This window comes from Mastigoproctus giganteus, chromosome 11 (genome assembly GCF_048544385.1).
Source record: "Mastigoproctus giganteus isolate SK-2022 chromosome 11, ASM4854438v1, whole genome shotgun sequence".
Classification (NCBI taxonomy): Eukaryota; Metazoa; Arthropoda; class Arachnida; order Uropygi; family Thelyphonidae; genus Mastigoproctus; species Mastigoproctus giganteus.
In genome coordinates, this window is record NC_143585.1 from 93,385,592 (window position 1) to 93,407,974 (window position 22,383).

At 36.0% G+C, this 22,383-nt stretch overlaps 1 protein-coding gene across 1 annotated transcript in view; it reads left to right on the forward strand.

Annotated features, from left to right (window-relative positions):
- Positions 1-16,962, forward strand: part of LOC150078264 (programmed cell death protein 4-like) — a 129,360-nt gene extending 112,398 nt beyond the window's left edge. The window contains exons 7-10 of the mRNA XM_090385514.1: positions 587-694; positions 3,855-3,965; positions 6,545-6,684; positions 16,622-16,962. Coding sequence (XP_090241640.1) covers positions 587-694; positions 3,855-3,965; positions 6,545-6,684; positions 16,622-16,682 — 420 coding nt within the window. The 3' untranslated portion in view covers positions 16,683-16,962. The remainder of the gene's footprint in view (positions 1-586; positions 695-3,854; positions 3,966-6,544; positions 6,685-16,621) is intronic.
- Positions 16,963-22,383: the final 5,421 nt, after the last annotated feature.

Here is a 22,383-nt window from a genome sequence, read left to right on the forward strand (position 1 = left end):
TGTAGAGTTGCTAGAATGAGTACAGAGAAGGGCAACAAGACTGGTGAGAGAAACAAAGTGGTGCACTTACGAAGAAAGGCTCAAGTTCTGCAAATTGCAGCATTTGTAGACTAGGCACCTGGGAGGTGATCTGATTGAGGTGTATAAGGCCTTGAATGGTTTGAGCAGGCTCAATGCTGATGGGATATGCCTGCTTGCTCAGACTAAGAACCTGAGGGGGCATAAATTCAAATTGGGGAAAGACAGTTGTAGAATAGATGTGCAGAAGTTTGCCTTTAGCCAGCGGGTAATTGATTGCTGGAACAGACTTCAATTTAAGGTTGAACTAGATAAACATTTGGAGTGATCGGATGGGCAAAATGGGAAGGGTTTTTTTTTTTTTTTTTTTTTGTTTGGTTGGCTGATGCTGTATAAGGTTGCTTTCTTGCATCATATGCCTCAACTAATGTTAATGCTAAACTCTATGTAAATTGATAAAGAATATTCATTATTTTATTTTTTTTTTTTTTGTTTGCTTTATATGATTTGCAGATTTTGTGCTACCTCTTTTATATGATGTTTTAATATCACTTTCAATATTTTGTAGATTCAACTTTTGTTGAAGGAATACTTGTCATCAGGCGATGTTACTGAGGCTACCCGCTGCCTTCAAGAACTAGAGGTTCCTCATTTTCATCATGAATTAGTTTACGAGGTACACTGAATTTATTCTTTCAAAAATTTAAACTAGAAACTAGATTTAAGATTTATTCAAGATATTCATTTAATGTTTTTGGGGGTATTTAATCTCATTTTACCGGCCTTTAGTAAGGTATAGTTGAATATGCATAAATTGATGCCCACTTGCCTCTTCTTAAATTATATACTGTAGATGTGTAGATCCAGCACATTTACAATCCAAATTAATTATCAGTGATTGCATTTGTCTTTAACATTTCATGCAAAAAAGAGTGACATTTGTTTCTTTATAAGATTATTATTAAAACCAATTTATTTCCCAAGAAACCTTGGGTCACCCCGGTACGGCTCTGTGCCAGAAGGGTATAATCCCTATAAGTATCTTATACTTATAGGGATATCTTATTTCATCTGTTTTTGTGGCCAGCAGGATTTGTTACATGATAATGCAATGGTCTTAATTCTTGCAACAGAAAAAACTTACCTTTGCAATGAGTTTATTACTTTCAAACAGATGGCCTCTTCAAAAAGTTAATTGGCCATCTATTTAAAATGTGAAATTATTATGACAATCTGTTTTATGGCTATCTGGTCTCTCATTAGATAACAGGTGATCTCTAGTGATAACACTAGAGATCACCTGTTATCTACCAATTTTGTTAAAATTGGTAGAGTAGTTAATGATCACTGTCAAGCTGAGCTTCTTCAGAGAGACCTAGATAGACTTCAAGAATGGTCAGAAAAATGGCAGCTGTGCTTTAATCCAACAAAGTGTAAGGTATTACACCTGGGGAAACAGTAATCCCAAAAATCTTATTCACTTGGTGGAGTTCAACTAAACCCAGTACTGGAGGAAAGGGACTAGGGTGTTACGATACAGTCAGACATGAAATTCTCTGAGCATTGTAAACAGGTTGCAAGGAAGGCCCGCCCATGGTGTCCTATCGATGATCTATCGAACAGGTAGAGATAGGGACGTGATAATCCCATTATATAAGGCTTATGTTAGACCACACTTGGAATACTGTGTTCAAGTATGGAGACCGCACCTAAAGAAAGACATCGAGCTTCTTGAAAGGGTGCAAAGAAGGGTAACTCGCCTGGTGAGATCGGCAAAAGGGCGTCCTTATGAAGAAAGACTTCGAATATGTGGGTTGCAGAGTTTGGAAACTAAGACACCTTAGAGGAGATTTGATTGAGGTGTTTAAGGCTCTGAGAGGCATCAGTAAAATGAATGAGGACAAAATTTTCAAGATTATAAATGATGCTAGAACTAGGGGACATAAATTCAAGTTACGGGGTGGAAATGTTTAGATTGGACTGCAGGAAGTTTTATTTTAGCCAGCGAGTTATAAATTACTGGAATAAGTTGCCTTCATGGGTGGTAGAGGCCGACAGTTTGGGGAAATTCAAAGGTCATCTGGATAGTACTTTCGGGTAAGGGAAGTGCATAGGATGATAGGTTTAATTTCCTTTTTATTTATTTTTTATTTTATTTTTTTTATTTATTAATTATTATTATTTAGTTATGTATTTTATTTATTTATTTTTTGTTTTTATCATTGTTTTGTTCGGATTTATTTATTTTTTTTTTTTTTTGTCTGGTGCAGCATAAGCCATAGGCTTTCTTGCACCATGCGGCCATTACTAATACTAATAACATGCAGACAAAACAGTTGTAAAGAAATTGATCAATGTGAGTTGGCATGCAGTATAAGGAATTGGTGTTGAAAGTTGTAATATAGTAAAGCTAGTTGTTTAAAGTGGTATTATACCAGGTGAACTTGTTACAAAGGTTTATTCTACTGTGATAATTAAGATCATTGCATTATCCATGTTGTTTAAATTCTGTTGCCCACAAAAACATCTAGGACAAGATAAGTGTGTAAAGTGTAAATGAGTTCGGTTGTTTGTGCTTAATATTTATTGAAATGCACTCCTCTAAAACTGCTCAACCACTAGGATTGCCTCTGAAAAGTCTGGAAAGTTTAAAATCTAGTACCTGCCAATCTCCAAGGGTGTCATATTTTAAGAATTTTAAATGATTTAAAGACAATCTGAAATTGGCAAAAATTAATTGATTGTGTACAGGAATTTAATCAAATATTATATAGAAAGCTATAAGTGAATGGCACATGATAATCTATAAGTTGTTCTGAAGGTTAACAAGGTGGAAATGAAGAACCGACTTTCATATATTTAGTATTATGAAAAGCATGAGATTCTTTAAATTTAAGAGAAACAGAAATGGAAGGAAATAATAGCATGTTAATGTAGTTAATACCTAAAGGATGTTTTTAATCCCTACTGGTTTTAAAGTCATTTACCGCTCAAGATTGAACCAGGCATTGTTCATGTGAAAACCTACAATTGTCTCTTGTTGAAATGTTGATCTTCCATCTGGTTCCTTTTAATATATGCATTAGTATTAGGGATACCATGACAGAGCTATTGAGCCAGTTTTTGAACTAGTTCTTGAACCAGTTTTTTGTCTAAAACTGGTTACTGTCCAAAAATGGAGTGGCCAGTCAGTTTTGAGACTTCCAGCACCTCATGGTAGGAGGTGGGGGGGACGGATTTTGATTTCAGAGTTAAGTTCCACCTCTAGTGTGGTTACTGTAGGGCAAATAAGTGGCCTTGCAGGGTTGCTTGACTCTGAAGTGCTGTTTGTAAACTGTTGATAATCCCGTGCTTGCATTCTGATTTGTGATCTAGAAGTGAGTTTTTATTCTTTTTGAGGTTTTTTAATGTTTCATGTGAGAAATCTTTTTTTGATAACTAACTTGTATGTGCAGGTAAAGTTTTCAAAATCTTGACTTGATTGCTATTAAGCATAGTTCAACTATCAAGTTATATTGTAATCACAGACAAATCTTAGTTTTAAATTGTTATTTAATTATAAGTTTTCAAAAATGCCATCATTTTACCACATTTCTTCTATTTTGTATGTGACTAGGGGGAAAACAAAATTTAGCAAGGAATGTTCACATGTGGTGGCTGGGGATGTTTTTATTGAATGCTTCTCATATTTGCAAAATGACAAGACAGGAATTGATGCACTGTGTATAAAGTACTTTGGCAAAAACAACAATACCTTTGCCAGTTTTGAAACATATTTAGTTATAATGAATGCTGTGTAGATATTGTAAGGTGGTTTTTTTTTTTTTTTTTTATAGGCAGTGGTTATGGTAATTGAAGATATGGGAGAAAGAGCCATGGATCTGATGTGCAAATTATTAAAAGCAATGGCAGCCAGTTTTGTGATCACTCCAGATCAGATGAAAAGGGTAAGTAACACTTAATTTTCATTCTAAATACTATTGATGAGTAGTTTACTTGCATTGCTCATTAAGTATAATACCTAATTCTTATTTCAATTTGCAGAGTTTGTTTGTAGGATAGTACTGTGGATATCTGTCATTTATTGTTATTTTGTTTATTTTTTTATTTTTTAGGAGCATTAGCAGCTAAGGCCATATTGCTCCGGGGATATGCGGTGGTCATTCCCTGACCTTTCTGCATCCTCCGTATTTGGTGGGCACAGACTCGAACCCCGGACTAATCAAGAAGCTTGTGCTACGCATTGCTGCTCCTGCCCACCTGGCTATGGAGGCGCCTATCTGTCAGTGAGGGAGAATTGTATTTGATGGAAAGTTGATATAAGATTTATTCTATTGTGCATTCTGCTTGTGTATATTTAAATTTTTAGAGAACCGAAGACTTTCTTAATCCTCATTGAGTGAGTGAGTTTTCACTGAAGTGTGTTTTATTTGTTCATTTCTCTATTCATGAAAGATTTTAAATAGCACATGTACAAAACAAAAAAAAAAATCATTTGTACAAAAATGACATTAAGATAATTTTTTTGTAGTACAAGTGAATTCTTTGCATAAAAAAACACATGAATAGAAAACAGTCTTGTGCAGTGTTGCTTTTAGTTGTTAATTAGAGTTGCTAATTTTGCTCACATGCAACTGATGGTTTTATGCTCATCCAACAAATTTTTCCACATCATTAATCAATTGGAAGATGAGATTAAAAAAAACATGTACATTAATCCTAAACAGTTATTTTTATTGGTTATTTCTGACAAGTTGAATTTTGAAGTAGATAGCTAATCAATGTTCAGGAAATGTTGAGAGTTTTAGTTTGGAGCTGAAGTAATGGAGTGCAGAAACAACTTTTATGACTGTAGCAAGATTTACACTTGACCTATTAATAATGGATTAGTGCAAATAATCCATAATAATAATAAAAGGAAATTAAGTTCTCTACCAGACTTGTTCTACTTAAGCAAGCAATATTATTATTATTAGCCCTATGGGGCAAGGAAGCCTGAGGCTTATGCTGCACCAGCCAAAAAATAAAAATAAAAAATTCCGAGAGAGAAGTAGAAAGGAATTGCCAAGAAAGAGAAGAATGATGATATCCAGCTCAGGACCCTGGGTTTGCCAAGCTCATACTCACCAGATGTGAACCCTGGGGTTATATAATGAGGTCAAAGAGGTTGGACTTGCTAATGCTATAAAATATAGCAATCTGTCGATGTACAGCATATTCTGAAAACTCCATAGTTTTCAATACTGTTTTAAGTTTATTTTTAAGAAACAAAGTTTTAAGAATACTACAATGGTTGAAGCATTATATTGGTATTTTTATGTTCTACTAACATGGTTTTTTTTTTTTTTAAGAAAACAGTTGTTTATGAAAGTACTTTTACAGTTTAAGAGCATCGTGTGCGTGCGTGTGCGTGCGTGCGTGTGCGTGTGTGTGTGTGTGTGTGTGTGTGTGTGTGTGTGTGTGTCAGTACAAGGCACTGAAAAACATGCTTTTTTTTTTTTTTTTTTCCTCTCTTTCTCTCTCTCTCTCTTCTACTCGCAAATTTTAAATTGTTTCAGATAAGCAGAATGAAGGATTCTCTGTGTAGTGGAAGAATCATCAGAAATAAAGAAATTGTTTTATCAATAAAGCAGTTATTGAATAAATCAACCAACCTGAAAAACTCATCAGAACTGGGTGTTCAAAGTGCCACTTTCATTTTGAAAGAGGATCTGGAAGGCATTTCTGTCATCCCATGTTTGTGATTGAGCACTGTAATCTGAACTGTAGAACAGTGTGCAACAAACATTTGCTGCTTCAGACTTATTATTGAGATATATTTTTTTCTTGAGTTCGATAGTATAACCAGAGCTATAATTCTCAATACGTTCTACGTTGATTTCAATATTTGTAAAAGAATAACAGAAGTTTAACTTCAGAAATTCAAATGAATAAAACATTAACGCAAAATGATTACAGTAAAAAAAAAAAAAAAAAATTGAAAACAATTAAGAAATCAGTTTGAACACAATTAAAAATTAATTTTAAAAAGTTTAATGTAAATTTCAAAAAAAGATTTTCCTTCCTGAAGCTGACAATGCTTTTCAACCATATGTTGTGATCACAGGAATGAAAATTACCAAGTATATGTGAGCACGAATCTTAAATAGATATTATTAGTCTTTGCACGTGTGCATAAAAGACCATGAATCAGGGATTAGATATTGACGGCAAACAGTAATAGAATTCTCATGTAATTTAATTTTGATGGTTTTTGCAATTAATGGTCTTGTGGGGGAACAAGATAACAGACTTGGAAGTTTTTGGGTTCTTATAGAGAATTTATTCACCTTTCAAGGACATTATAATGAATGTAAAATAGCATTACATTTATGGGAAATGGCTGGAACCTACCACACAAGTTGTTATTATGTGCTGCTATATTAAAAAAGAGGCTCATTAATTGTATTTGGCTTTTTTTTATTTTATTTATTTGTAATTACTGTGTGTCAGCTTACTGAACTCTGATTTTCAATTTATTTTTCAGGGATTTGAACGTGTATATCATGAAATGCCCGATATATGTATTGATGTTCCACCAGCCTATGTTGTTTTGGAAAAGTTTCTCACAAAGTGCCAGACTAGCAGATTTTTATCATCAGAGATAGTGAGAAATATGCCGTCTCGGTAAGCAAAAATGTGAAAAGCAATTTCTATTATATTGCACTGTCCAAAAATGGGAACCATTTTGAATTATCAGAGTGCTTGTTTTTTGATATTATTTGATTTATGGATAATAAATGTAGCAAAACATAAATCTTAGAACAGGAAAATGGCCAGAAGCTGGGTACTTACTACTTTTTTGGCAGTTTATTTTTAATTAACTTTAACTATATTACTTGCTCTTGTGGACTAATGTTATCAGTGGAGTCCTCCAGGGTTCAGCGTTGGGTCCATTGTTGTTTTCTATATTTATTGATGATGGTATATCAGGATTAATGTCTAAGTTTGCAGATGATATGAAGGTTGGCAGGGTTGTTAATGACACTAATGGCAGTATGCTAATGTAACAGGATCTAGAAAAGTTGAGCAGATGGGCTGAGATATGGCAACTGAAGTTTAACATTGATAAATGTAAAGTACTGCATATGGATTGTAGTAACTCCAAAACTGTGGGGTACTACACTGAGGGTAGTAGAGAATGAAAAGGACCTGAGGGTAATTGTGCAGTCAGATACGAAGTTTTCTGAGCAGTGCAGACAGTCTGTAAGAGTAACTCATGGTGTCTTGTCAATGATACACAAGAATTTTTCTAGTAGAGAAAAGGAGGTGATTATCTTCTTGTATAAGGCAATGGTCAGGCCACACTTTGAGTACTGTATACAGGCCTGGAGGCCTCATTTTTGGAAGGATGTAAAGTTGCTGGAAGGAGTACAGAGAAGGACAGAAAGATTAGTGAATGGAACAAAGGGTTTTTCTTATGAAGAAAGGCCTAAGTTTTCCAAATTAGAGTGTCTGGAGACTAGGCACCTACGAGGTGATCTGATTGAAGTGTATAAGGCCTTGAATGGTTTGAGGAGGCCTCATTTTTGGAAGGATGTAAAGTTGCTGGAAGGAGTACAGAGAAGGACAGAAAGATTAGTGAATGGAACAAAGGGTTTTTCTTATGAAGAAAGGCCTAAGTTTTCCAAATTAGAGTGTCTGGAGACTAGGCACCTACGAGGTGATCTGATTGAAGTGTATAAGGCTTTGAATGGTTTGAGCATGCTCAATGCTGTTGGGATTCTTCCTCTTGTCCAGATTAATTGTTTGAGGGGACATGAATTCAAATTGAGGAAAAACAGTTGTAGAATAGATATGTGGAAGTTTGCCTTTAGCCACTGCGTGGTTGATTGCTGGAACAAACTTCTATCTGAAGTTGACAGCTTAAATAAATTCAAGGCAGAACTAGATATTTGGAGAAAACAAATTGGTGAAATGGGAAAGTTTTTTTTTTTTTTTTTTTGCTGATGCTGTATAAACTTGCTTTATTGCATCATATTCCTCTACTAATGCTAAGTTATGTACAGATTATTTTAGTAATATTGTAAATAATGAGAATAAAAAAAATGTCACAGTAAATATTTTCTGAACACTTTTTTTTTTTTTTTTTTTTTTTTCAATATTGTCTACTCTAATTCTGGGATGGCCACAAAGAATAGATGTTACCATCTTTTAAGTGGGTTTTTTTTTTTTTTTTTTTTTTTTTTTTTTTGAAGATATATGTACAGGATGGAAGAATCTTTGTCTTATAAACTGAGTGAGAATTATCAGGTGTGTAACATGTATTTATTGCATTTTCCTTTTTAATTACTTGCTCTCTAGCTGTTTAGCATAGCAGAAATCGTATGGCATCTAAAAATGAGTTTGGTAAATCGTGGACTTTGGTGGCAACATGCTCTTTTTATAGTGTGTTCATAAGACCATAGGCGCCTCCGTAGCCAGGCGGGAAGGAGCAGCAGTGCGTAGCACACGCTTCTTGATTAGATCGGGGTTCGAGCCCGTCACCACCAAATACGGAGGATGCGTAAAGGTCAGGGAATGACCACCGCATATTCCCGGAGCAATATGGCCTTAGTTGCTAATGCTCTTAAAAACCAAACAACAAACAACAACAAACATAAGACCATAACATTTAACTATTTAACTTGTAGCAATCAAGTCTGCCATTGTCAAATTTCAATGCACATTGGAGGAGATAACTACCAGATTGGTTTTGAAAGCATTAAGTTAAATAATATTTAACTTAAATATAATCACATTCAGAGAATGATTTCGTCATCGAGTAGTACAGTTTTGAGAACAAGTTTTGCACCAAGTTGAAGGGATGTTTTTCTCCCCCCCCCCAAATAAATCTTCATGTCCAGTTTTTTGGATGTTGTTGTATATTAATTAGAAACAATCTCAAAGGTCTTGTGCCTTTCTCTGCCTTCAGATTATAGTTTAAAAATGTGAAAAAGAAATTATCTATAATTAATTTATTATTATTTTTCTGAGTTAGCATTAGTAGAGGCATATGATGCAAGAAAGCAAGCTTATTCAGCATCAGCCAAAAAAAAAAAAAAAAACACACTACTCCCATTTCACCCCTCCATTCGCTCGAAATACCTGCCTAGTTGAGCCTTAAATTTGTTTAGGCTATCAACTTCAACAAGTGATGGAAGTCTGTTCCACCAACCAACCACCTGCTGGCCAAAGGCAAATTTCCGCACATCTATCTGACATCTGTCCTTCCTCAATTTGAATTTATGCCCTCTGAGCTGATTATTCTGAGCAAGATGAAGAATCCCATTGGCATTGAGCATGCTCAAACCATTCAAAGCCTTATACACCTCTATCACATCACCTCGCCGGTGCCTAGTCTCCAGACTCTGTAATTTGCAAAACTTAAGCCTTTCTTCGTAAGAGCAACCCTTTGTTCCATTCACTAATCTTGTTGCCCTTCTCTGTACCCGTTCCAGCAGCTCTACATCCTTCTTGAAATGAGGCCTCCAGACCTGTATACAGTACTCAAGATGTGGCCTGACCATTGCCTTGTACAAGGGAATAATCACCTCCTTATCCCTGCTAGAAAAATTCCTGTATATCATTGACAAGACACCATGAGCTACTCTTGCAGCTCGTCTGCACTGCTCAGAGAACTTCATATCTGCCTGCACAATTACCCCCAGGTCCTTTTCATTCTCCACCACTGTCAGTGTAGTACCGCAGAGTTGATACGTTGCTCTGGGGTTACTGTTTCCCATATGTAGTACTTTACATTTGTCAATGTTAAACTTCATTTGCCACCTCTCAGCCCATCTGTTCAACCTTTCCAGATCTTGTTGCAGCAGCATAGCGTCAGTGGTGTCCTTAACAACCCTGCCAACCTTTGTATCATCTGCAAACTTGGACATTAAACTTGATATCCCATCATCAATATCATTCATAAACACCGAAAACAACAACGGACCCAACACTGAACCATGAGAAACTCCACTAATAACATTAGTCCACGTTGAGCAGTGTCCATTGATTACCACTCTCTGTCTTCTGCCACTCAACCATCCCCTTATCCATAGCAGTAATTTGCCTCCAATGCCACACTGCTCCAATTTGTGCAGCAGTCTTCCATGTGCAACAGTATCAAAAGCCTTTCTAAGATCCAAATATATAATATCAAAGTTATTCCCTGCATCCAGTTCTTTTGTGACTACATCATTTGCCGACCGGGCTAGCCGAGTGGGTAAAGTACCTGCCCGGCAACTCAAAGGTCGCGGGTTCGATTCCCGCCTCGGGCTTGGATCAAAGTACTGTACTGCAAAAACCTTGGGAGGTGCAATATGGCCACAGAAGCCGATGCGCCAACAACTACCAAATCAAAAAAAAAAAAAAAAAAAAAGACTACATCATAGTATCCAATCAAATTGGTCAGGCAAGACCTGCCCTTAACAAAACCATGCTGCATCTGAGCTATAACTAAATTCTTGTCTAGATGATCCTGCAGTGCTTCTTTAACCAGTGCCTCCATTAATTTACCTGGAACAGAAGTTTAACAGGTCTATAATTAGTTGTGTCAGCCTTTGATCCTCCTTTGTGAATTGGGGTTACATTTGCACATCTCCAGTCTATGGGTACCTCCCCTAAGTCCAAGGAAGCTCTCATAATTATGGCTATGGGTTTGCTTCCTTCCTTTGCTGCCTCCTTTAATATAACTGGATAGATCCCATCCACCCCAGGTGCTTTTTTATGTTTATCCTCAACAATCTCTCCTCCACTTTCCTCTCAGTTATTACAAAATCATCCAGCTCACTGCCAATGTTTACTTTACCTACATCATTCTCCTTCCTGAATAACTCCTCATGCGTGAATGTAGATGCAAAATACTCGTTTAGATTGTTAGCTACCTGAGCAGGATCCTCAACTGGTGAACCATCAATATCCAGCGGACCAATCTGATTCATCCCTTTCCTTCTTGAGTTTAAATAGGTAAAGAACTCTTTTCTGTTTTTCTTTGCATCCTTTGCCAAGGATTTTTCGTAGTCTGCCTTTGCCTGCCTAATCTCCTTTGTGACTTGGTTACAGAGTAACTTATATCTATCATAGGCTTCCATGTCACCCATTAATTTGTATGTATCCCATGCATTTTTCTTCTCTGCCACATGTCTCATTAGTTCATCTGACAACCATTTAGGCCTAAACCTTGAACAATAATTCTTAGTTGGTATGTAAAGCCTGGTAGCCTCCAAGATTAGTTCCTTGAATGCTTCCCATTTTGAGTTTGCTGTTGGTAACATCATCAGTTGGTCCCACTGTATAGAATTTAAATACTGTCTCAGACCATCATAGTCGCCTTTATGAAAACAAAAACCCTTCCCTTTACCTCTGATGGTAGTTACCTCCTTGAGTAAATCCCACTTCAACACACTGTGATCACTGCCACCTAGTGGTTCATTTATCTGCAGATTCTTAATGCATGAAGAATCACTACTGATAATCAGATCAAGAGTATTGCTCCCTCTTGTTGCCTCACGAACATGCTGATGTAGAAAACCATCATCCAATAAATCCACAAAAGCCTTGCTAGTGTGCGAGTGACCAACCCACAAACTCCAGTCAATATCTGGGAAATTAAAATCCCCCATTATAAGACTCTGATTTACTGGCCCACTCTTTCCCTGTACAATATCTTATTATACTCATCAGAGTCATTAGGCCTATAGCACACTCCTACTCTCAATTTTGATTTCCCTATGCTTATGTCACACCAACTGACTCGACACTGCCCTGTCCATCGATGTCGACTGGCTTCACTTCCTTGGACTTTGTGTTTCTTAACTAATAGCATAACCCCTCCTCCCCTCCTGTCCTGTCTATCCTTTCTATACACATTGTATTCCCCAAATTCCAGTTCCGCATTCCTTATATCTGTGTGACACCACGTCTCTGATATCCCAACAATATCTGCCTTTGATGTTTTGAGCAATACCTCAAATTCATCAAATTTATTTACCAAACTCCTAGCATTGGTGTACACTCAGGTATACATGCACCTGTTTCTATTCTTGGCTACCCTAACACAACCCATGTGTTTACTTGTACCGCAATGACTCCCAGCAGTCTCTGAAATATCCTGCATCTTGTTTTTCAGGCTTCTGCTCATTTCAATGGAAGCAGTGCAAGAATCACTTCCACCTCTGCCAGTGGCTACTGTTAATCTGTTAGTCCTTGTATCCCCCCCAACTAGCAGTTTTCCGACCCACCTAACTCTGCCTCGACAGCATCAGCAAAAATTCTTGCACCCTTTCTATTTAAGTGTATCCCATCCCTGTAGAAGCAATCTCTCCTGTTAACAAGTACAGTCCAGGCTGAAAAAAATTCTACCCCTTGAGCCTTGCACAATCCCTCCAGGGCCGAATTGATCGACAAGGCTCTCATCATATACTCCCTCCTATCGTGTCTGGGCAGAATTGCAGACACTTTCAAATTCAACCCTAATTCACGGCTTTTTTTTCAACAGTGACCTGTACTTGCTAAGTAATTCTGCCGGTCTCCTACTCTTAATATCATTAGTGCCAATGTATACAACTATATCACCTTTTGTGCCCTTAAAAGATGATATCCGCTCTACAACGTCATCAACCTTTGACCCTGGCAGACATACCCTGGTCCTATTCCACCTATCCTTTTTGCAAAGCATGTTCCCCGCTTCCCTGACAATAGAGTCACCAACAACTACTAGTTCCTGTGGGACCAGCGCATTCTGCTTGGCCTGCCTCTGTGTTGCCTGATGACCAAGTGCAAGCTCTGGCATTGATGTGGGTGGCTGAGAGCTTGATGGGCCCCTCAATTTATTTCCTTCGAGGGCATTCACCCTGTCTTTCAAGCCCTCATAAAGGCCCATTACAACGCTGAGTTGTCGCCTGATTTCCTTGCACTCCTTACATCGTGCACACACTCAAAGACATCCCCCATGGCAGTATCATGTCCCGTACCCGACTGCTCCGCAAACATCAAGCAAACAGTGCATTTTAAAAGACTGTGATTCAGAGGGCAACTGCCCCCCTCAGTTCTCCCCTGAACCACAGCACTCCCGTTAGCTTGAGCCTTTTGCTTTGCTGCTCTGGTCTGAGTCATGATTCCGATTTAATTCAATAAAATTTCAAAACAAAATTAAATCCTTAAGATATATCCCAAAACAATTATAACGCTATATTTGTTTTTTCGGTATCTAGTATTTTCTACGAGTTCCCTTTATATAACTTCCGTATCACGTGCACCACTGTAGTTATGTATTAATTATTTGTTACGATTAAGTCGTTTATATATATATATGAGTTAAAAGTACAATTTAATTGACAATAAAGTTTATCAAGATTAATAGATTTACTGATTAATTGACAATATTATATTATGCACTACACTACACTAAGGTTATGCTATTGTGTAAAAATGGCGGGAATTCACGAACGGTACTTCTACGGACTCGTAAGTATTGATTAGCTTCCAAATCTCGCTATCTCAATTTAGAATAAACTAAGGATCCTGACTAGGTCTATAATCTACTTATAGAAGATAATTTAATATAACAATTGGTTAATAAATCGATTAAATTTGGTTAAAAAAAAAAGACCTCTCGTTCAATTTGTAACGCGTGGATTTGATACCGTTACCGATACTAAGTAATACCTACAAAATCTCTGTCTAACTAGGAATATAAAGCTACTCTAGAAATAAGTTAATATGACAATTTAAGCTGATAAATCAGAAAATAAATCAGGAAAAGCTTCTCTGTTCCAAGAGCGTCAAAGAGCTTCGTCCGCACAGGCTACTCTCGTACCCAGACACAAAGTTATAAAGTATTTTAATTTTTAATATTATTGGTGAGATTAGAAAAAAATATATGTACTATCACCATTTTAGTTTTTGAAATAGTTCAGTATGGTGCACTTTATTTTCTCATTGTATTGGGTAATAATTGTACATTAACATGGCTATACTTTTCTGTTAAAAAAAAAAAAATTAAAAATGAATACTGTACTGGAGGAGTATCGAAACATTACATTTATCACTTTTAACAAGTTTATCCATTTGCAAGTTTTTATTTATTATTATTATTTTTTTTTTTGTAAAAGTTAAATATATTTGTGGAGTTATGAGGTGCAGTCATAAAGTGCAAGGACTGAACTAATAATTTAGAAATTAAGCTTACCAGCTATTTGGATGAATCTTTTTAGTTATATGACATCAAGGAGAAGGAGGAAGTCGGTTTTTCAAAGTTGATTCATTGATGCCACATATTTCATTGCTTCTATGGCACTTAATAGCCACTGCTGCTAATGTGCCAGTTCCAATCCAACCAATCATTGCTTCTGCAACTGATGGAAGTATTCCTGAGAGGCTTCTTTTGGAACTTTTAGTTCCTGTTGTATTTCGAATAATTTACTCAGCCATTTCAGCTAGCATTAGTTGGGGCATATGATGCAAGAAGGCAAGCTTATACAGCATCAGCCAAAAAAAAAAAAAAAACCTTCCCATCCGGGCACTCCAGATGTTTGTCTTGTTCAGCCTTAAATTTATTTAAGCTATCAACTTCCTCAACAGATGGAAGTCTATTCCAGCAATCAACTATGCACTGGCTAAAGGCAAACTTCTGCACATCTATTCTACAACTGTCTTTTCTCAATTTGAATCTATGCCCCTCAGGTTCTTAGTCTGAGCAAGCATAAGAATCCCATCAGCATGGAGACTGCTCAAACCATTCAAGGCCTTATACACCTCAATCAGATCACCTCGCAGGTGCTTAGTCTCCAAATGCTGCAATTTGCTTTCTTCATGAGAGCACCCGATTGTTCCTCTCACCAGTCTTGTTGCCCTTCTCTGTACTTGTTTTAGCAACTCTATATCCTTCCTAAAATGAAGCCTCCAGACATGTATGCAATACTCAAAGTGTTCCCTTATACAAGGGGATAATCACCTCGTTATCCCTGCTAGCAAAATTCCTATTTATTATTGACAAGACTCTGTGACCTGTTCTGGCAGCCCATCTGCAGTGCATGTCTAACTGCATGATTACTCCCAGATCTTTTTCATTCTCCATTTCCCTCAGTGTAGTACGACACAGTTGGTACATTTCTCTTGGGTTACTGCTACCCATACGCAGTATTTTGCATTTGTCAATGTTAAACTTCAGTTTCACTTCTCAGCCCATCTGCCTGACTTTTCTAGATTCTGTTGCAGTAGCATACTCTCTTTACTGTCATTAACCACCCTGCCAACCTGTGTATCATCTGCAAACTTCGACATAAAAGCCTGATATACCTTCATCGATATCATTAATAAATACATAAAATAACAATGGGCCCAGCACTGAACCCTGGGGATACCACTAATAACATTAATCCACAATCGCTCGTGACCTTAAAAATGACATTTTAGAGAGATAAATAGCTTAGTTATACAGTGAAAATTTCAACGTCCGATATCTTGAAACGAATTACCAAAAAACAATGTGTTATTGGGTTCACATTACGATATTTTAACGATACGATGGTGTCGCTGGAACTGATTAATGTTGTAAAGAGGGGTACACTGTATTGTATAACTACACACGTGGTTTGGAATGCAGTATTTATGAATGTTTAACATTAATTTTTTGCAATTAATGTTCATATTTTCGATTTTGTTGATACTTGATACTTGGGAAAAAAAACCTTGGAACTCGTAAAGCAAGAACTGCCTGTATAGAAATGCTGCTCTAAATATGAAATGCATTTTATATGTTTCAGTAGATATATTGGATTACTTTTCATAAAGATATTATTTCATTTCATTGTTTATTTTTGTAAGTAGTATATATTAATCATTTTTGCATTTTTTTATTCTGTGTATAAGCTGTATATTTGCAGGGCCTGCAACTATACAGCCTAACCTCCATCTCTCCATTTTGATTTGAAAATTGAGTTACGTAGATAAAGGATGTCTAAAGAAAGTAAATTAACCATAAAATGTGGTTTATTGCATTTCATAACGCTGTGCAAATTTTTGATTTACATCAATTATTATTAATATGGAAGAAATGTAGAATGCTGGTTCAGTGCATTCTGATTTTCAGATTTTTTTTTTTTTTTTATTATTAATTGAACAGCTATGATTGTGATTTCACAATCGGCACTATTTTGTTCGGAATGGATACTGCACTGTAAGTACCAGATTGAGATGTCTAAAGAAAGTAAATTAACCATAAAATGTGGTTTATTGCATTTCATAATGCTGTGCAAATTTTTGATTTACATCAATTATTATTAATATGGAAGAAATGTAGAATGCTGGTTCAGTGCATTCTGATTTTCAGATTTTTTTTTTTTTTTTTATTATTAATTGAACAGCTATGATTGTGATTTCACAATCGGCACTATTTTGTTCGGAATGGATACTGCACTGTAAGTACCAGATTGAGATTGCTGAATCATCTGTTCAGGCATTTTTCTATTTCAGCTACATGAAGGATGGTATCATATTTGTGATTTTTATATAGTGTTCTTTTTGTTTTTTCAGTATATGATCCCATTTAACTTATTTATTTATTTTTTTATATTTTTTACAGTGGGCGCAAACGTTTTGTATCAGAGGGAGATGGTGGTCTTATCAAAGAAGATGACTACTAAGGGCTGATATAGCTGTTGGACTTCATTCTAAAGTTTTTTTTTTTTTTTTGTTATTGCACACTGTCATGAATTGCACCATTTTGTTTTGTATATGTTGTACACACTTTTTCTTTTTTTTGTTGGTCAGAATCTGAACTTGTAATATAATATGAACAGACACTATTGTCAAAACAAAATACTTTTTGAAAGTGTTGTTGATACTTAAGTTTCTTTTTAAAAATAAACATTTGCACATTCACCCAGTGGTAAGCAAATGGTTTCACATGCATACACTAGTTGTAAATTTTTTTTTTTTTTTTTTTTTAATTTACATTAATTGCAATTGTAAAATGTTATTCTAGTGAAGTAGAGAATATTTTTTCTGGTTTGATTGCTCAATAGAATTGAACTCAAAAGATCTAACCAGTGACTTACTGTAAACCATGTTGAAAGGACTTTAAGGTTTTTAGAATATTGTTGACATTTTTCTGTTGATGTTATGACCCTGTTTGCTCAGTTGTTTCTGTACAGAGGCACAGATTAAAGTTTTATTTGAAGAATGTATTTTGAATTATTTAAACAATTTGTGAAATTGCACATTTTAATAGATCAGTTTATTGTACAGTGTGAACTGTATTGAGAATACTATAAAGTATGGATATAGTGAAATTCTGGATGTTAATGGCTATATGGCAGATATTATAATGCAAGTCATTACAAATTGGTTTAAGCACAGTAGTATTCAAAATTTAAATTATTCATCATAGGAATATTTAGGAAGGGCTCTAGAATAATCCAAAGTGTGTTAAATAATCCTTAATTAACAACAAATAAATAAATAAAAATAAGTTTTTTATAACAAAACTTGTACCAAAAGTTGATGCCTTTGTTCTGTAACTTCTAAAATATACTTGGGTGCATCACTTTGTATACTGGACCTCATAGACATCAATCTGGTCGTCTCTAAGGGTCCTAGTGGCCAAGCTGTGTAACTCGCATGTTGTAAGTCGTTCCTCATAAGAGTGCCCTTTCCAGCTCTCACCACGTGGGTTGCTAGTCTTTGGACTCTTTCGTTATTATTATTATACATATGTTGTCATTGTCTCACCTAAACTGAGTGCATGGATTTTGAGCCCAAAGAAAGGAGTGACAGATATCAGCATAAACAATAAAAAAAACAAAAACACCACACTTCTTTAAACTTCTTAAGCTGTAGTGCCATGATGTTATGAACTGGCTCACTTACTATGACCAACATAGTACTGATACCTGTCATCCCTTCAGCTTCAAAAAAAATTAATTAAAATAAAAATATATAAATAAGATAAATAAATAATGGAAGTAAAGTCTATCCTTAATCTACACCACAGGGTAGTTTATGTAGAAAATTGCAGATTTTATTTTTGAAAATTTATCCTTCATCAGTTCTCTACATTTTATTTTGCAGATAATTATTTATTCTAACAGTATGACTCGTATTCTTATGAAGGGATGCAAACATATTCAGTCGTTGCTCAGGTTTTAATAAAACAGATCTGAAACATTTCAACAATTCCTTTTTTGATATCTCACAACAATCCCACTTCATCCCATGTTCCTTTATTTAATGAACGAGAATGCATTTTAGTTAAGACTACTGGCTTGTCGGCAGTTTGATATTTGAATAAGAATTAGTGAAAAAGACTATGTAAGAAGTTCACAAGGGATAAAAATGCATCCCTCTAAGAAACAGTATGTGATATCAAAATTATTTTTGGCATTCAGTTACTATGATGTGGTCACAAAGGAACTGAATGCCAAAAATAATTTCGATATATACTGATCGACAGTCACTAATCCGGCAATGTTGGGATCGGTGGGGTGCCCGATTAGTGAGTTTGCCAGATTACCAATGGTTATTTTGGCACGTACAGTTTACCGAACAGCTATCCACCTCATCCTACCTCTAACACGTTGACTACCAAGCTAGTTTAAGAAAAAAATTCCCTAGGGGCCAAAAATATTTAGCAAATAATTTGATTAGTAATTCTAAAATAAATATTGTAATGTCCGTCAGTCTTGTCGTTTTTTTCATTTAAAATTTCAAAAAAAAAGACTTGGCCCAGTAGGTTACTTTATTTCTTGAGAAGCCGCGTCAGCCACATACGTGTGATGCTATTACGGCATGCATGTGAAGATCGTTTGTGATTAGTTTATTGCACGCGTGATGAGCACTGCAATAAAACATTGCGATAAAATAAACTCAAATGTTGCAATAAGTTTGTGTGTCGTTAGAGATTTTGTGAAAACAAGTTTGTTAGTGCACTGTATTATCCATCATATTGTGTTGTGTTTTCTGCAAGTTTGTACAAGTGTGTTGTAAAAAAAAAAATCTAAAAAGGAATGGCTAAAAGAAAATTACTAAAATAAGAGGAACTCAGAGAAATTGCTCGAATTTACAATTAAGCAGAGTTAAACTTCTCACAGAACGCTGCTGTTGATTTTTTTAGAATTTCAACTTTATCTGTTATAGTACGGTGTTTGCACTTTACACCAAGAGAGGCACTTCCTTTATGCATTGGAACCATGGCTGGGGCTAAATGTGAGCAGGTTTTAATAATAAATGCAGAAAAACAAGTGGGAATGGCTTGCCAGCGTTTAAGAGTTTGTGCCAACAGCTGATGCTGCAACCAAAGCCACCAAAACAGTAGTGGCAGGTCGGCGTGCTGACCTGGGAAATTTGAAATTATGCTTGCGGAAATTATGTCCAAATTAGTGGTGGAACTCGATTACCGGTGTCCGGATTAATGATGGCCTACCTGTACTTGGATTTCAGGAAACCTTTTGATACTGTTGCACCTGGAAGACTGCTGTACAAATTGGAGAGGTATCACATTAAGGATAAGTTGCTACAATGGATAAAGGGATGGTTGAGTGGGAGATAAGAGAGAGAGTAGTAATAAATGGACACTGCTCTTTGTGGACAAATGTTATTTGTGCAGTTCCTCATTGTTCGGCGTTGGGCCCATTGTTGTTTAGTATGTTTATCAATGATATTGATGAAGGTATATCAGGTTTAATGTCCAAGTTTGCAGATGATACAAAGGTTGGTAGGGTTGTTAACGACAGTAAAGACAGTATGCTACTCCAACTGAATCTAGATAAGTTGGGAAAATGGCTGAGAAGTGGCAAATGAAGTTTAACGTTGACAAATGCAAAGTACTGCATATGAGTAGCAATAACTGAAGAGAATCGTATCGTGTGGTACTACACTTAGGGAAGTGCGAAGTGAAAAAGACCTGGGGGGGCAATTGTGCAGTCAAATATGAAGTTTCCTGAGCAATGCAGATAGGCTGCCAGGTCTGGTCATGGAGTCTTGTCAATGATATATAGGAATTTTGCTAGCAGGGACAGGGAAGTGATTATCCTGTTAGACAAGGCAATGGTTAGGCCACACCTAGAGTACTGTGTACAGGTCTGGAGGCCTCATTTTAGGAAGGATGTAGAGATGCTAGAATGAGTACAAAAAAGGGCAACAAGGTTGGTGAGGGGAACAAAGGTGCTCTTACCAAGAAAGGCTTAAGTTCTGCAAATTGCAGTGCTTGGAGAGTAGGCACCTGGGAGGTGATCTGATTGAGGTGTATAAGGCCTTGAATGGGTTGAGCAAGCTGAATGCTGATGGGATTCTTCCTCTTGCTCAGACTAAGGACCTGAGGGGGCACAGTTTCAAATTGAGGAAAGATAGTTGTAGAATAGATGTGCTGCTTTTAGCCAGCAGGTGGTTGATTGGTGGAACAGGTTTCCATATTTTGTTGTGGAAGCTAATAGCCTAAATAAATTTAAGGCTGAGCAGACAGGCATTTGGAATGAATGGAGGGTTTTTTTTTTTTTTTTTTTGCTGATGCTGCCTAAGCTTGCTTTCTTGCATCGTATGCCTCAACTAATGTTAATACTAACCGTTAAGATGCAAATATTATTTACGAATGAAACTTGTTGAATTTTTATTCGTGTTGAATCCAGTATTTGTAATTCTAAAAGAGATGGTTAATGTTCCACTGCTTTAGTTAATCTAATTTCATTCCTTTCAATGAGAATGCTTTTATTTATTAATTAAATTGTAATGATTTTCTCTAATTTGGCATTTTGTAAGTTTGTCATTGTAACATTTCACTGATGCCATTATTTCTTACAGTTTGTACATATAATAAGCCACAATCTCATACGATTCGCAATTATCCTTTGGAGAAGAGGTTGAAGACGTGTTCAATGAAATTATACATAGTGCACTAATTTCTCCACTTCGTCCTCTCCTCCTGCTAATCATGTAATTAGAGTTATTGTAAAGATTCATATGGATAATTATTGCTTGTCTCGTTTGGGTAATGAGATAAACCAAAATTCCTGTAGCTGGGGAACAAAATGCTCAAGATATGGGGGTTAATGAAAAAATACCACTTGATCGTGCACCCATTGGAACGAGCGGTAATGAAATTAGACGACCATGTAATTGGTCGTGTGTGGAAATTTGCCTTCAACCAGATGGTTGATTGTTGCAACTAACTCCAGTGTGAGGTGGGTAGTTTGGATAATTGGGAAGGTTTGGCTTTTCTTTTTTTTTTTTTAATGCTCTATATAAGCTTGCTGTCATGCATCGTTTGCCACTGCTAATAAGTAAATTTTTTATTTTTCCTTACGATATTGCGGCTCTACATGTCTTTCAGTATGTACTTGAAGAGTCTTCTGCTTGTTGAGATGTTTAAAAATCGATTTGGGAAAATGATTTTGTGATGGCTTTCACAGCGTTAAATCTCTTGGTGCATGTATTTGCGGTGGTATATGTGTTACAAGTTAATTCACACAAGACTACGGTAAGAAGAACAGATATTCAACAGATTTTCAATTTGAATTACGATTATCAAGCAGTTTACAAATGTGATGTAAATTAGAACAACTGTTAACATCTCAAATTGCACAACTCGTGTAGTATTTATCATAACTTATTCTGTACGTCATGCTATAAGGTTGTTGCAATTGTGGAGATATTCAATTTTTGAAGAAAAAAAGAAAAGCAATCGTTCAATAGTAATAACAATAATATTAAAAAAATAGAGCTTAAAAATATTCTGTATCAAGTGGTGTGTCATGCTGAATAGTTTATTGGATCCATGATCCAAAATAATTTAATTGCATGCCAAAATATTTTGTACAGTTTTGAAAGTAAACTGAACACACTGGTTTCATTGTACATTGTTTTATTTTCAATTTAATTACTTTTCTGTTGATTTTTAAAATTTGTATTTATTTATTATTCGTTTTTGAGTAATTAAATATTTTTCCCAAATATATATTAGTAAATTATAATAAGTAAATTTTAATGGCACAACAATCAATGCAGTTTCATATATGGAAACATTGAAAAAGCTGAAAACCTGCATCCGTAGAATTCGATTGAACAAAAAAGTCTGCTGTAGCCGAGTGATCGGCCGAGAAGGTGCGTATGTACACGTGCCTTGAGTGACCGGGGTTCAAGCCCGTGACTATTGAATATGGTGCTCTTACTTGTGAACTTCTCTGACCGTTTGGTCGTCCTGGAGTATAAACAGAAAATTTATTTATTTTATGAGGTTCTTCTCCATGATAACGTGCGACCTGACACCAGTCTGGGCACTTTAGAGGCCATTGCAAAACTGGGGGTATACTGTTCTTCCTCAACCATCTCATAGTTCGGATCTTGCACCTTCTG